General features: G+C 30.9%; 1 protein-coding gene across 10 annotated transcripts; it reads left to right on the forward strand.

The window, feature by feature from the left end:
* Window positions 1-869: 869 nt before the first annotated feature.
* On the forward strand, window positions 870-14,115 carry Mrm2 (Mitochondrial rRNA methyltransferase 2). Of its 10 annotated transcripts, XM_076453939.1 has the most exons (6): window positions 872-1,027; window positions 2,461-2,585; window positions 3,201-3,292; window positions 4,990-5,070; window positions 5,782-6,157; window positions 12,389-14,115. In XM_076453939.1, exons 5-6 carry the CDS (start codon window positions 5,827-5,829, stop codon window positions 12,820-12,822), a joined length of 765 nt encoding a protein of 254 aa, XP_076310054.1. In that variant the 5' UTR covers window positions 872-1,027; window positions 2,461-2,585; window positions 3,201-3,292; window positions 4,990-5,070; window positions 5,782-5,826; the 3' UTR covers window positions 12,823-14,115. The 10 variants fall into 10 exon arrangements, with proteins under 10 accessions (XP_076310050.1, XP_076310054.1, XP_076310056.1 ...); XM_076453941.1 differs by lacking the exon at window positions 4,990-5,070; XM_076453945.1 differs by lacking the exon at window positions 2,461-2,585 and having other exon boundaries at window positions 926-1,027.
* The last annotated feature ends 1,604 nt before the right edge of the window (window positions 14,116-15,719 follow it).

Consider the following 15,719-nt stretch of genomic DNA (forward strand, 5'->3'; position numbering starts at 1 on the left):
TTACTCTTGTTACGTTTTAAATGCTTGTTTTGTTTTTACTTTCGCGCAAAGCTACACAAAGACAATCTGCGCTAGCTGTCCCTAATTTAGCAGTGCAAGACTAGGGAGAAGGCTTTGTTTGTTTGTTTGTTTTGGAATTTCGCACAAAGCTACTCGAGGGCTATCTGTGCTAGCCGTCCCTAATTTAGCAGTGTAAGACTAGAGGGAAGGCAGCTAGTCATCACCGTTCACCGCCAATACTTGTACTATTTTTTACCAATAAAGAGTGGGATTGACCGTGACATCATAACGCTCCCACGACTGAAAGGGGGACGAGCATGTTTGGTGTGACGGGGATTCGAACCCGCGGGTTACAAGTCAAGCGCCTTAACCACTGGCCATGCCGGGCCCACGTTTTGAGTGAAACTGTTATTATTAACATGTCTAACTATCTCATATTTATCAGTTTCTACTTGAAGGTACCACATGGATATGGTGGAATTTATTGTAAACATGTATGCTATATAAGAGTAATTATAACGTTCGATTTATTTCAGAAACATTGACTTTATTTATAAGTTAAAAATTAACTAAATTGAAGAACTACATGGTGTTTTAAAATTTTTATTCTCCAACCATAAAATTAATGGTTTGTTAATTAGACCAGCTTTGAAATGTTCTTTTAGTGCAACAAATAGTTTGATTCTATATATTGTTTAAAAACACTTAAAATGTAATAATACCAATAACAAATCACAATATTTAAATAATTTGATGTAGAAAAAATAATTTGCAACTAATGTATAAAAGCTTAATTTGTTTATAATTAATCTCAAAGCTATACAATTGACTAGCTTTGCTCAGCCCACCATTGGTATCGAAACCCGGTTTTCAGCGTTAAAATATTTTAAATAAAATAAAAACACTCATTTTACAATATAGTTTCACATTTACGTCTGCAGAGTATGATACTATCGTCTCATGTCTAACTAATGTATATTCGGAGTTCTAAGTTGGTCATTGAGGTACAATGTCTTAGTAAACTTAGGTAAGAACTAAGAGTTATTGAAGTTAATGTTAAACTTAAATTAGTCTGTATTGCTAGCAGCCTGACGAACCAGTAAAATTTTCTTTTAGCCATTTTCTTGACTTTGTAAGTTTCTTATAAAATGTATGGCACGTTTTCTTATAACGTCGCTAAGTTACAGTGATGTAAACATGTATGATGAAAATTTAACTGCACTTGTTTTATCTCTTCGTTATTATGTTTCCATTATGCTTTAGTAAAGGTTCAGAGGAGGGCTACAGGTAAAATTAATAGTAATATAACAATGAAATAAAACCTCCATAACCCGAGCACTTTTAAAAGGTGAACCTTTCTTCTTCAGGGGCAAACTATGAAATAGAAATATATTACTGTTAGTACAATAACTTGTTTGAACCCTTTCCAGCAGGCCAAGGATATAAACATAACAACAAAGAGCTACGTGTAGTTAATTTATCAACATGCTAAGAGCTTAGTAATACTATTACCACTGTCCAGTCACAGTATTTGTAGGGCTGATACTTATTGAAGTTAGATGTGAAGTCATACCTTTCTTGTACAAGTGTTATATTGATGACATTTTCTTGCTGTTTTAAACATCTAGTCACATTTTAAAATTATTTTCCCCAATCCAGTTTGAAAAACATTGGATCCTTAACTTTTTTGACATTTGAAATATTAAAAATAAACTTTTGTAAAATAATTTTACAGGCCTTTACACTAATTTTAATTTCTTTTTAATAGCTTTATTTTCATCCTCTTTAAATTACCTTTTCATGTCCCTTTGAAACAGAATTTTTAGCCTCTGCTCAAATTACTGTATTTTACACAGAGAATTTACAATTCTGCACAAATACTTGTTGAATAGTAGGTGCTCGTTGATTTCCTAATGAACTTTACTTGCAAATATCTAAATAACAAATTCCACTCATTATCTGCCTTCCTTTTTATGGGACTACACATTTTACAAATTAAAAAATAACTTTTTTCCTTGATTAAAAAAAGAAATCTTTCCATATCAAAATTCAGATTTAAGAATGTACCCATTAAGAATGTACAAGCATCTTTAGACCAAATACTCTTATAAATAGCTACACTTGATACTTGGCCATTTGTTAAGAATAGTTATAACATGATGTCTCATGCACCCTGCAATTTTGCTAATGTATTCTGTAATTTATACTTCCTTTTAGCACTCAACTAAGTGTTGTAAGTAAATTAGTTAGGGATATTAGTATACCATTAGCTAATAAATATAATCTTACTTCCAGATTTTGCTGAAGATGTAATAAGTGTATCCCAAAATATTGAAATCACTTGGATATAAAACTGTTTTGTTATATCAACCATTTTCATGAAAATCTTTATCATTAGACTTTGTATCACTCTTTAGGAGTAATTATTATAAAGATATTTTGGTATCTTTATTATTGAAGCCTGGCATGACCTAGTGGACAGTGTGCTCAACTTGCAGTCTGAGGATTGCAGATTTATAGTCCCATCAACAAACTTGCCTACCCTCTGAGCTGTGGGGGATGTTATAATCAATCTCTATTTGATGGTAAAGAGTAGTCCAAGAGCTGGTGTTGGATAGTGTTAACTAGTTGCCTTCTTTCTAGTCTGCCAGCTCAAAATTAAGGACAGGCAGTAAAGATAACCCTTGAGTAGTTTTTCATAAAATTCAACAAACCTTGGTATTAGTTTAGAACACTAGACTCTTATATGTGTATATTACATTATTATGCTTAATATCTTCCACATGACACATGCTATGCATCAGTGTATTATACAGTTTGTTTATATAATAATTTAAAGTAAATTGATAAATTATTTACAAATAAAGCAAAAATAATAGTGATCTCATATTGTATTATGTAATAATTTCTAAAACTGTAAGTAGTTGTTTTATAGATATATTTTTTGTGAACTAATTGTAGACATTTTTTCTTATATATTGAAATTGAGCATTTTTAAAAAAAAAACTTGCTTGTACACATGACTTATGGTAAGATTGCTTTAATGAAAACAAAGTTATAGCAAGTTATTCATTATTCTTTATTTGCTCAAATGAAATGTTCATTGCTTAGTAGCTAACTGATTTAATCAAATTTATCAGAATTTACTAGATATGAAATAATAACAGTCTAATAACATTAAATATTTAACCTGTTTGCAGAAACAGGATCTTTGTTTAATTGTGACAAGCTTGGTAAAGGTGAAAACAAACATTTGGCTGTTGTCAGGTTTTGCCTAGCATGGCATAATATAGTAAGCTGTTTGATTTATAGATTTTGCAGTACATGTGTTTTTACAGTTTTTTCCACCCTGTACTGTAAAATGCATATGCATTAATCATTTTAATGTGTATTTTTAAACCCATGTCTATATAAACTTCTTGCTTAAAAACTTGATATTTTTATTACACTTGAGAAATTAATAATGTTTAAGTTTTTCAAGCTGATCATGGAATAAGAAAAAAAATTTAAATGTCAGTAATCAGAGATTTTGTTTTTCAATTTCAGTGTTTTTGTTATTTCTTATAAAGCTTTGACTTCAACTTCTTGAAAGAAGTCATCTCATATCATCCCAGGTTTTCATGCCAAATAGTGACAGTTCTACCCTCACTTTCTATTTACTTAAATCATAACTGGAACTCTTAAATCTGCCATACTGATCAAGGTGTTTAAAGGACAAATAGCACCTGAACACCTTAGTATTTTGAAAATAAGATACTGATGACCAAACATAAAATGATAAAGTACTATTTTATCAGATACTGAAAGAAGGTATTCCTAAATCTCTACTGCATCAGGCTAGTTATTAACAGGAACTCAAAATATGATTTTAGTTTAGTTGAAAGAAATCATTAAAAGTAAAAACACAAGAACATTTTCTTTCAAATTATCTTACAAACTTCCAGACAAATTCAAAAGTATTTGCTTTTCGTTCATGTAAACCTTGTAAGTTGTAGAGAAGATGTTTGTATCTATTACATGACAATTTCAGTGTTAACATGTAATGTATACCTCCACAGTAATTTGTTATCAATCCCATGGGCTGTTTAAGCTGGGAAAAAAATAATTGGCTACATTTTTTGGATTGATTCTCTCATAATGTAATGGGGCTAAATCTGGGGACTTCCTGATCCTACTGAAATTCTATTATGTTCTATTAATATTTTATAAAAAAAAATATGAGATGATAAAGAAGGCAAAACCCACCCAAGAGTTCCCTGATGAGAGGAAAATGAAACCAAGATCAGCCAAATCAGACAGAAAAATAAAAGGCAAGCAACTGAAGGAAAAACCTAAGGATATGTTTTATTATGAATTCTGAACTTGTTTGAAGGTCAACCTAAGTATTTATGACAAAAAACAATGAAATTGTGAAAGAATTGTCATTTATGTGCATTTATTATCATTTATTTTCTTGAAAGAAAGAAGAACAAGAAAATAAATAAACAGCTTGAGAAAGGATGTACTTTTCCAGAAAATGTAGCCAAAATTGCAGTTTATAAGCAATCATAAGAGTTTGATTATTTATGCATAAAAACATACAAAACTCTTGAAAATATTTTTATTGTTCCATTATAGTACAAAATGTCTTATGTCAATGTTCAAATTCCACAGTTAATATTTTGCAGAGATTGGCTATGTATTAGGAAGTTTTACCATCCCAAGGTGTGCATCATGTGTTGAGTTTTAACTAATCCAACACTTGTATTCCTGAGAGTTGGTCAGATGCACTTGCATTATCAAATTCTAACAACATGATGGACTTAATATAATTATGTTTGATTTAGACCCATGCTTATCTGAAAGCTAATTTACAGAACATCAGTTACTAGATTTTGAAGTTCACTATTAACAGGAAACAGTGATCACTGTATATTTCATTCTTGGTTGTGTGACAATTGTTTTTTATTATAAATAACAGTATTCTTAGCAGTAATTTTGTGTATTTAGGTAGTTGTTGAGGACTGCCCTGACCCAATAAGATTCTTAAACCATGTGACTGGATTCAACTGGAATTGTTATTTGACAGGGGTAGACTGATATCTTGCATGGTGTGTCTCCAGACAGACATTTTAATGGCTTGTACAAATTGAAACTTCCAACAAAATATCTTGTTCACCATTCCACTGGTGTATTAACTAATTAAATAACATTGATAGGGTCTTCTATTTGTCTTTATTTTTGTTTAGCTTAGTAATGCCTTGTGTCATATTGTTCCATACTGTTATTCTTTTAACTTTTCCTTACCAATATGCATCTAGTGTTGTTGTTTTTTTTTAAATTTATATTTTTAAGATCCAAATACAATACTTATAGTTATCACTGGGGAAACATTAATCTCTTTTCACATCATATCTGGATATGTTTAAATATGTAAATATCTATTAGTAGTTCAAGTTTCCTTGCTTTTAGTTTGGGAATTTGGGAACAAAACTAAGAATAAATTAAGATGTGTCACATCATTTTATAATGACGTGCTGAGTAGAAGAGCTTTGACAGTGTGCTCAAGTATTGACTCCTTGTACATTATGTGGTACCTATTTTAATCTTAACTTTTAGTTATGAAGCTAATAACTATTATTATATTATTTTCATACTTGTTAATTTACTATACTTAATTATTAAATTTTTCAGGAAAATAGTGCCTACTTTTGATGAACAAATATTTGTATGAAATTAAGGAATGATTATATATAACAGATCACTGTAAAGAAATTTCTTTCTTTTTATTGTTAATAACAGTAGGAGGTGTGGTCTGCATTTGATTTTGTTAGGAAGCATTTGCAAATGATTCCTATGGAAAATGTTTCAAAGCTACCAATGTGTTTAGTGGTAAAAACTAGGAGCTATCATGTCACATCCTTTCTCAATAAAATTCAACCACAAAACTTGAAAAACAAAAGTAAAAGTTCCCAGGAATGGTTGACAAGGCAGCTAAATGACCCATATGTAAAGAAAGCTCGGTATCACAACTACAGAGCTAGAAGTGCTTTCAAGCTGCTAGAAATAAATGAAAGATTCCAGTTATTGAAACCAGGCATGATGGTGGTCGAGTGTGGAGCAGCACCAGGAGCATGGACACAGGTTTTGGTTGAAAAACTTAAACTAACATCTCAAGGTAATTGTTATTAGGATTTAAAGTGTATTGGTTTTTCTAAACTTCTGAATAACAGGAATTTTTTTGGTTGACAAATTCTAAAATTGATATACTTCATTTAATGTGTTAGGAACATATTTGTTTTAGTTTAAATACTTGTATAGTTTTTAAAAGTGTATCTATATATGTGTGTATATACATAGATACACACACATTCAGTTGTTACCCTGTATGCATGTAAGGGATGAGTTGTAGCCCTTCAGTATTGAAGACAAAAAACATTGTTATATATGGATTACAGTCAGGGGTTTCAAAGATATAAATCTTTATTTGGCAACTCTTATAGGCCACTAAGATTGCATGGAGTCAAATAGCATAGCAAGAAGATGGCTTTATGCGACAAATGGTTAGAGATCAAACCATTTTTAGATTTGTTGTTAATTACAAATGATAAGAGTTATGAAGTAAGGGAGTATTTGGAATGAGTGATAAATTTATAATTATACTTGATGTTTTTCTTTATGTTAAAATAAAAAGCAATTAAATTTTAGATTCTTGTTTTAAGAAAAACACTTCTGAGGCAATGAAACAATTTATTATTATTGAGTGAGGACAATTAGTTCAAAGATGGTGTAGGGCAGATATATAAGCTGTTTGAAATTATATTAATTTTAATTCAATGATAGAATGTAAGACATACAGAACTATAGGAAAATTGAGGGTTTGGTTAAAAAATAAATTAGGAAATCCAAAAAAATTATAAAAAAACATTTCACTAACTATGTTCAGCACAGCTTAAGGTCTATACACCATTGTCATACTTGGCTAATCTTTCTTAAAAAATAATAAAAATAAACTCTATTTTTGTATATTTAATAAAAATGGCCCACTAAAACATCAGTTTTGTGGGTTAATTAGATTGTGCATTGATGTTCCCATATTTGTAACATCATCTTAGGTTTTAATACTCCTTCACAGTAGTCATCTAATACTGTAATGGCAACTGGAGACACTAATGGTCAATGATATTTCTGCCATTGTGCACTGTATGGTTGGTTACATTTTGATCTTAGATCCAGGATTTCCAACCTACTGCTTTTGTTACTTCAGCTGAGCCTGCACCATCTTGTGTTTCACCACTGTTGTTTCCACACCTGCCTTAGCTTCTAATTCCCTTTTCCTGACATAGATCAGATAGTCCCAGTTTCACCCTTCAATACTTGGAGTTCACAGATATGTATTGTTTTTTTTCTTTTTTCAGCAATTATTGGGGAATCTCAGACATCTTGTTTTATGAACCACTTTGATCAAAATATTTTTATTTCAATTTAAGGACCTCCTCTCTTTTAACCTACTCATTTTCATCTCTCATTCAGTTTGTATCTCAGAACGGCTGGTATGGGTATTAACACTTTTATTGATAAGCAGAGAACAATGTTTCAACTGTCCTAGGTTATCTTCAGGTTAACAAAGAGAGTTTGTAGGTGACTGTTGCTGTACACTTGTCTTAGGGATGAGAGTATAAACAGGTATGGAATTGTATGGGGCATTGCAGTTGAATATTAGGTTATTAATTAGTGTAGGTATAAAGGTGTTCCTTTATTTTAGTTCCCTTTCTTTCAGGGTTGGCCATCATGGATTTTGAAAACAATTTGTTTTTGCAGTCACCCCTAGGTTCAAGACCTATGGGAACTCTGTTGTTCCACTGTGTTCACTGGCAGACTTCCTTTGCTACAATCTATTGAGTTCAACAGGTGCTTTCTCATGGTTTATCTAGTATTTCTGGGAGGTTGTTTGACAAATTTATTTCTGTTACACTTCATTCAACTTTGGTCTTTCCTTGGTTTCTGATAGGCAGTTTTCTCACTCTCTGGTAGATATTTTCCTATGTTGGGGAGTAAATGATTGAGTCTCAAACCCTTTCTTCACATCTCAATTTGTGTACCGACTTTTCAGTTCTTTCTGGTTTATCCACAATGGTTGAACAAGTAGTTGTCAGTTCTTCCTTTCAATTTTGCTGCAGCCTCACATTTTTTCAATCCATTCAGTAGGTTTTTACTAGCAGGTTAATTATTTAGGCCTGTTGTTGCACTCCTTTGTGACATTTAGCCTCTACATGCCCCTTCTAAAGTAGCCTCCTACAATGTGCTTCATTCAGTGTTTTGGGGCCAAATATACACTGCCTTCTTCTCAGTCATGATGGCTCACTCAATCCTACACAACCTTGAATGTCTCTCTCCTCCTCCCTTACCCACACTTTTATCTGTTTGGAGCACTTAAGGGCTTAAGAGTTTGTCTGTTAGTTCTTTAATCTGATAATCACATGTTTCCACTGTTCTAATGGGATACATTTCTGGGTATTTGAACCATTTTTATTTCTCTTTACCCAGGTCCTTGAGCTGGTGGTTACTCCATAGGATTGCCATCATCTTCTGTTTGATCTGAATGATGTTTTCATCATGATCCATTCAGACACCTCCTCTATCTCTTTCTTCTTCCAACTTGGAGGCACTCACCCCCCCCCAAAAAAAAAAACAACAAAAAAACCTCTGCTTTTCTGGGTCTGGACTTTCTCTTTTGAATCAACCACCATCAGACTCAGTTGTTGATCTATCATGGCTTGAAAGGTCTGGGCATGGGGACAGATTGACTGACTATCTTGCTTATTCTTGAATTCTTCCCACAGAGAGTGGTTTATTTTTGTGGTGCATTATATTATCAGGTAAGAAAAATGTTAATTTTAAAGATTAAAAGTTATTAAATTACTTGGGCAAAACAAGTCCCCCCCTCCATGGTTTTAAGAGTTGAAAGATCAGATATATGAGCTTCTCTCTTTTAATATTCATAGGTCAATAGAATGGACAGGTACTTAAGGATGGAAGAGTTTCTTGTGTTACTTGTATCTTTAAAGGATGGTGATAAGAATTGTTCTGTAAATTAAAGGCCAATTTAATTTACTTCTTTAGTGGGAAAATTCTAAGAAAGCCTGATAAAAGAAGCTTTACAAAATCAACTAATAAAATATAAATGAAAATTAATTAACATGGATTTACCAGAGGTAAATCTTGTCTTATTATTCTGTTTATTTAACCCTCATATGTACACCTGAGGTCTGGATCTATGTGGACTCCAATGACTTTGTTGGTTTTATACTATTTTACATAATTATTGCAACATGATACTGTTGTTTTCAAAATGGGTGGAGTATGTAGCTATATCTAATGTGGACCCCAAACCTTCCCTTTAAATACAGTTCACCCTATAGCATATTAAATAAATTTATAAACATTTATTTCACTATACAGACTTTTGTAGAGGTTAATTCATCAAAGTTGTACAGTATCATCTGGTCGGTTTGTTTATAACGTCATTGTGATAAGGATGTACATGCATATCATTTCTCAGCGAGTGTTCTTTGTGATGACTGCTTATAATACTCTATTTTACAGAGAACTTGCTTGATAATTCTTGTAATTAATCTGCTTATTGGATTTTTAATCCATAGCTGACTATAAAAATGCATTTGTGTTTAGGTCTAGTTGGACCCAAGGTGTCCTACAATGTACACTTTCAGTTTTCTTTAAGTTGAATTTTTCAGTATCTTGGTAATATCATATATTGGTGGATAATGACTTGAAAGTAGGAGTGTAATAAAACTGGTATTTTTTTATATACTATTTGTATAAGGAATGGTTTAATATTACTTATTTGTGTACTAGGAACAGTGTAATTTTTGAATTATGAACATATTTCTTCTAGAATATGTATATTTTTATGTTGTTCACATTGCATGCTAACCTTAATAAAAGTTATAATGTAATTGGTTTTGAGAATTTCAATTCAGAGCTTACTATAATGATAATTTTGTGCTAGGGTCCAATTGGATCCCAATTGTTCGATAACATCACTTTCCAAGGTATACTGATGAATATTAAAGATGTTACATATTATCTAGATGAGGGAAAGGGTGTGAGGATGTGGTTTACTCAGGTTTTCAGAAAGCTTTTCATCAGGCACCACAACATATTGCCTAAGAAAATCACATTGTTAGGGATAGAAAAAAACAACAAAAAAAACTGATTAACTGTATTTTAGGGTGGTTGGATGAGAGAAAGCAAAAGTCAAACTGTATCACTGTGACTGGTGGAGCATAGACTAGTGAAGATAATTTATTTACTAGTAGGTGTTTCATATTTTTAATAAAGCTTCATTACCTCTGTTAAATGTTTTAACCTCTTTAGGATAAAACAACATGTTATAGTAAATTTTATAATTTCAAATATTATTTTTCTAGCTGCATAAAAATTTCTTTCATCTTCTCTATATATTTTTTTTTTGTTAAATATAAGTTGTTCACTTTACTGAAAATTTGTACTTTCAAGACATCTAATTTTACTGCTGGGCCTTCAATTAACTCTGTGAACAAGACTAAATATTACTCTGCATTTTAAACTGTCTTTCACTGATTATTTTGACAAAAAATCTAGTAACATTTATGAAAGCTTGTAACTCCAAAAGTTTATTCTGAAACTTCTAATTAAATAAGTTGCTCTTTATATGTATTATTCCTACACTACTAATCTTACTCTTGATAACTTCTATAAGGTCATTTAAAAATTTAAAAATGTGTTTACTTTTGAAATTGCGTAATTAGGATGTTTACAGCCACATTTAAAGTTCATTCATCCTTTTGTTCTAATGCAACCCATCTTGTGCAAATAATTCCTATTTATTCTTGTACTAAAGCTTAAATTAATTATCTTGCTTTTTAGTAGACATTCCAGATACATTTCTATATACCTTTACTTCTGCTTCCACTTGTACTTTAACAAATGTTTATTTTACTAGATTCTCAGACTTGCTCATTTGAAAGTCACAAGTTTCCAAGTTCAGTGCTCTTAACTGTAAATTTTATTCATCACATTCAGGAATACAACAAAAAGCACATTTGTTCTAGAATTCAAAAAAATTTCTTTGTAGCAAACTAGCAAATCTCGTACTTTATAAATTTAACATTGAGTATCTCATACATTTATTTTTATCAGTCAGAATAGTATGCCTATTTTATACAACTACATGTGGAGTTAAAAGCTACTATCATCAGAAACGTTCCTATTTCTTACCATTGTTTCACCATTGCTTCCTTCCTTTTAGATTATTTACTCTTTAATGTATTTAATTCTTTCACTACTTATTAGTTGTGTGTTTTGTTTTTACCACTACCCTACTTTTGTTACTGTGAACTATGTTTCCAACCAAGAACTTTACATCTTGTTTACCTGTATTTAGGCTAATCTAAAAATATGTAATCATGTTTAAGTTCTATCTTCCCATATTTCATGCTACTATTTCTGCCAGTTCTCTTAAACTAAAGAAATTATACAGAATGTTGATTTTTGAGCTCTTGAAGTATTTGTGAAACATTGCTTTTCTTCATGATAATTTTAAGAAGTAGGAAGTTTGAAGACAATTTTACTTTATGTGGGAATGTTCTAAAAAGTGATAACTTGGTTGGTGTTTGGAATGGGAAAATTAAGTGAAGATAGTAAAGAAGTTTATATGTATAGTTGAGTAAAGTGCAAATTGTTTTCTGTTGGAAGCTGATCTTAACTATTCTGCTGTGATAACTCCCATTGTAAAGTTTAATTATTATTCAGTGAGTTAAAAAATAGAAACAATTCCTCAGTTTATTTAATAAAATATTCCAACATTTGAGTACTAGGTATAAAGAAAGAGTACTTGTACTATTAGATACAGTGTGGTGTTAAAAATGGCTGTAAAGTCCTATTAATACAAAATAATTAAAACTAAACAGAGTTAAGTGAACAAAACTAATCCAAAATTAGATAAGCACAATATTGAACATTGTAAAAGGAAAACAACAACAAAAACAACATATTTTATTAGTGAACCTATAAGCATTAATACATTTATAATTGGTTATTTTATGTAACATCAAATCAAAATTATGGTTCAATAATTACTGTCATGAAAGTAATCAACTAATTAAAACTTACTATTGCTATTATTATTTTTCATTATTCCAACCATCCAGGTTTCATGAGAATAATCAGTTAATTGAATGTAAATGATTAATGAGCCCTGTGATTACTCAGTTACCAAATTTCACTCCCAGCTCTACAGTGTATGTATTTCTTGTTGTGTTATGGCTTATGCAGTATAAATTTCCATATTATCTCAGTTGCAGAGGCATGTGTAGACTTCCATAAGTTTTTATTTTTTTTCTTACAGATAAACATTTAAAAGGAAGAGTTATAGCTCTGGACATTAAGTCCATGGAGCCTGTTATAGGAGCTGAAACCATCTCTGGTGTAGATTGTACTGAACATTCTGCCCAAGATAATGTTCTGAAAATGTTAGGAAGCCAGAAAGTTGATATTGTGCTTAGTGACATGGCACCAAATGCCACTGGAATAAAGGAAATGGATCATGAACAAATCACTTCACTGGCCTACAGTGCTCTAACATTTTCACTTAATTTACTAAAAACTGAGTCAGGAATATTTTTATGTAAGATTTGGGAAGGAAGAAATACTGAAAGATTAGCTTCAGACTTAAGAAAGTTTTTTAAATTAGTTAAGCATGTTAAACCAGCATCAAGTCGTACAGATTCATCCGAATTATATTTTTTGGCTAAAGGTTTTAGAGGAATAACTTTAGCTTAACTTTGCTTATCTTTTTTAAAATAAAAAAGGTGTTAGTTATAACTTTCAAACATTTCATCATGGTTTTTAATTCTAATATGACTTTTCTTTAATTTACTGTTTTATTCTACTGTAAATTTTAAATCTGTAAACATTCAGTATTGGCTATACTGCAAATCATGTGACCTACTTTAATATGCAGAGATAATTGAACTAGTCTGATGTCAGTACTTTAAATTCTTATTAAAGTAACAGTTGGAAAATAGTATCAGGATGAAAACTGATTAACAGGAGTTAATCTTGGGAAATGAATAATGCAGTTGATTCCTTGTAATCTAAGGTAAGAAAATGTGATATACTAATGCTTAGTAAAAGTGCTAATACTTCTAAGTATGTGACAACAACATTTTGACAAACACTTTTGATGAAGAAACATTAAGCTTATTAATTATAAATATCAAATATATATTAAAGTGTTTTGAATAAGATATAATGCCCAGAATAAATTTAGAAACATCTATGCAGAATAATGGAAGACTATCAGGAGAAAAACATACATAGACAGTACAGTGTTATCGATATTGTTTATAGTAACAGATAAGAAAATAGTAATTGTAGAAAACATGCTGTTCGTACACATACAAGATAAAAGACCAATTTAAATGTAATACTGTTACAGTAAATGGGTAAACTTTAGAACCAACACATTTAGTAACAATAATGTACAGACATGACAATTCAACTATCAAACATAATAAGAGAAATATTCTTCAGTTGATTAATAAATAAATTATTTTTACAAATGGTAAAACACAAAAATAGTTTTTGTTTTTACTTTACTTACTGTTGAGGTGTATTTTATTACAAGTTACAGTTTTTACACTTAAGTAAGATTAGTTTTCAGAACAGGTCAACATTTTATCACTGGTGCAATCACTATTAGGTACTCAAGTTTTTACGTAAAGAATGTTTTAGTATTTACGGTACTTTACTGCAAAAACACAACATGATAATATCAATAATGGAACTAACCTTACTGTAAAACCGATAAATTGTAACAAGATATTAATTTAAAAATGTTTAAAATAAACTTAGTTTCTTGAACATACTATTGTATATATGTTTTTTTTCATGTATTGAATCAGTTATGTTTAAAGTATTTATTAGGATTTAAGTGTCCCAATTTAAGGACTACCTTATTTTGAAATAATGTTTCATATTATTTATGTCTGTAGGATAAGCTATTTTAAAATCTTTGTAATGATTAGATTTGTTGAAATGAGGAATTAGAGATTTGTCATGATTTATAATAGAGATGCATTGTAGGAATTTTGTTTAACTGTGGCCAAAGAAGTTACACCACACAACAGATGAAATGGCTTGAAATACAGTTGTAGTTCAAAATACAGATGTATTTTGATGCAATGGAATAACTTACTGGCATTCTGTTATTTGTGTTAGGGCAAATGTTAATGTTCCTTTTACATTTTTAACAGCCATTGTATATGTATATATATATATATCTTGGTTGAATTGAATATTAACCAATAGGTTCCATATGTTAGTGTTTAATCAGCAAGAGATGATGGGCTATTCAAGAATGAATTGATGTAGTACTGTCCAGTGATTTGTCAGTGACTTTCAGAAGAATACGAGTTATTTTTATTAATGGCTGATAAGTGTACATATTTTCAATTTAAAGGAACTTAATTCAAAGTTTTTAATATGTACTTAATAACTTTGCTAATAACAACGGAAGAAGCAGAAGAATTGGAGACGATAAAAACCTAGCAGAATTATCATTTTACTCTCAAAGCATTTTTCTCACACTGGTATTTACCTTTTCTTACCAACATTTTCCATTAAAAAATGATTAAAAATAGGTAATTGTTAATCTTGCTGTTAACACTTACGATAGCTTGGAAAACACTTTTGGCTGATGATTCATCTTTCCTCTGTCTCTAAGTCACGATCTGTGACATCACCGTAGGCATATCGACAAGTACTTTTCTGCAGTTCTTGTGTGTATTGTTCATTGTATTGTTTTGTTTTTTGCTTTAACTCGTGTGTGTCGAACATCTATTATACACCAACGTCACCTGGAGTTCGATCTTGATGTGCTTTTTGTGCTGTTTAATTTTAAGTTATTATGATTGATTTCATATTGCTATTCATCATACTAAAGGGGGGGGGGGGCAAAAATTTTGGTCATCCCCATGTTGATAGCTTATATTAACAACTTTTTCAAGTTTTGGTAATGAATGTGGTAAAGAAACGATTCAAAACAAAACATTGTTTAAAATATCACTGTCTAAGTCTTGTATCTGATCTGGAACTGAATCTTTTATCGACGTTCACGGAGAGCAAATTAATTCTTTGTTGACACACCTGTAAACTTCTTTTAACGGCTGGCTAAGCTTGAAACGCCCGTAAGTTTTAACTGGTGACAATTTCTAATGACCTCGTAAAATTCCTGAAGTCCGAAGTTAATTCACTGAACTTGAACGGTTTGTAATGTTCGAAATTTATAAACGATCCTGGTCTAATTCAATAGTTTTCCGAGTCATAGGCGTTAATCACAATTCTATAGCTTTCTATATCTATAGCACATTGACTGTAGCTGACGAATAATATTCTCTTCCTATTCCGTCTCTTGGCTAGCCGCTTTTTATGAGAATCACGCGACTTTGTAGAAATTTCAACAATGTTCTTGCGCGTTTTCGTAAATGAATGTTGTTGATTCTCACTTTCAAGAATTCTCTACAAATTTCGAGAACAGACAGGTCTGCGCAATACACATTCAAGAATATTCTTTAACTTAAATTATGCCTTTTCGTTAATGCAAGGGACATATAGCATCATAAAAGTATAAACGTTCTCCAATATAATTCCGAAAAGAATAATCTACTACCACCTAA

This window comes from Tachypleus tridentatus, chromosome 9 (genome assembly GCF_004210375.1).
Source record: "Tachypleus tridentatus isolate NWPU-2018 chromosome 9, ASM421037v1, whole genome shotgun sequence".
NCBI lineage: Eukaryota > Metazoa > Arthropoda > Merostomata > Xiphosura > Limulidae > Tachypleus > Tachypleus tridentatus.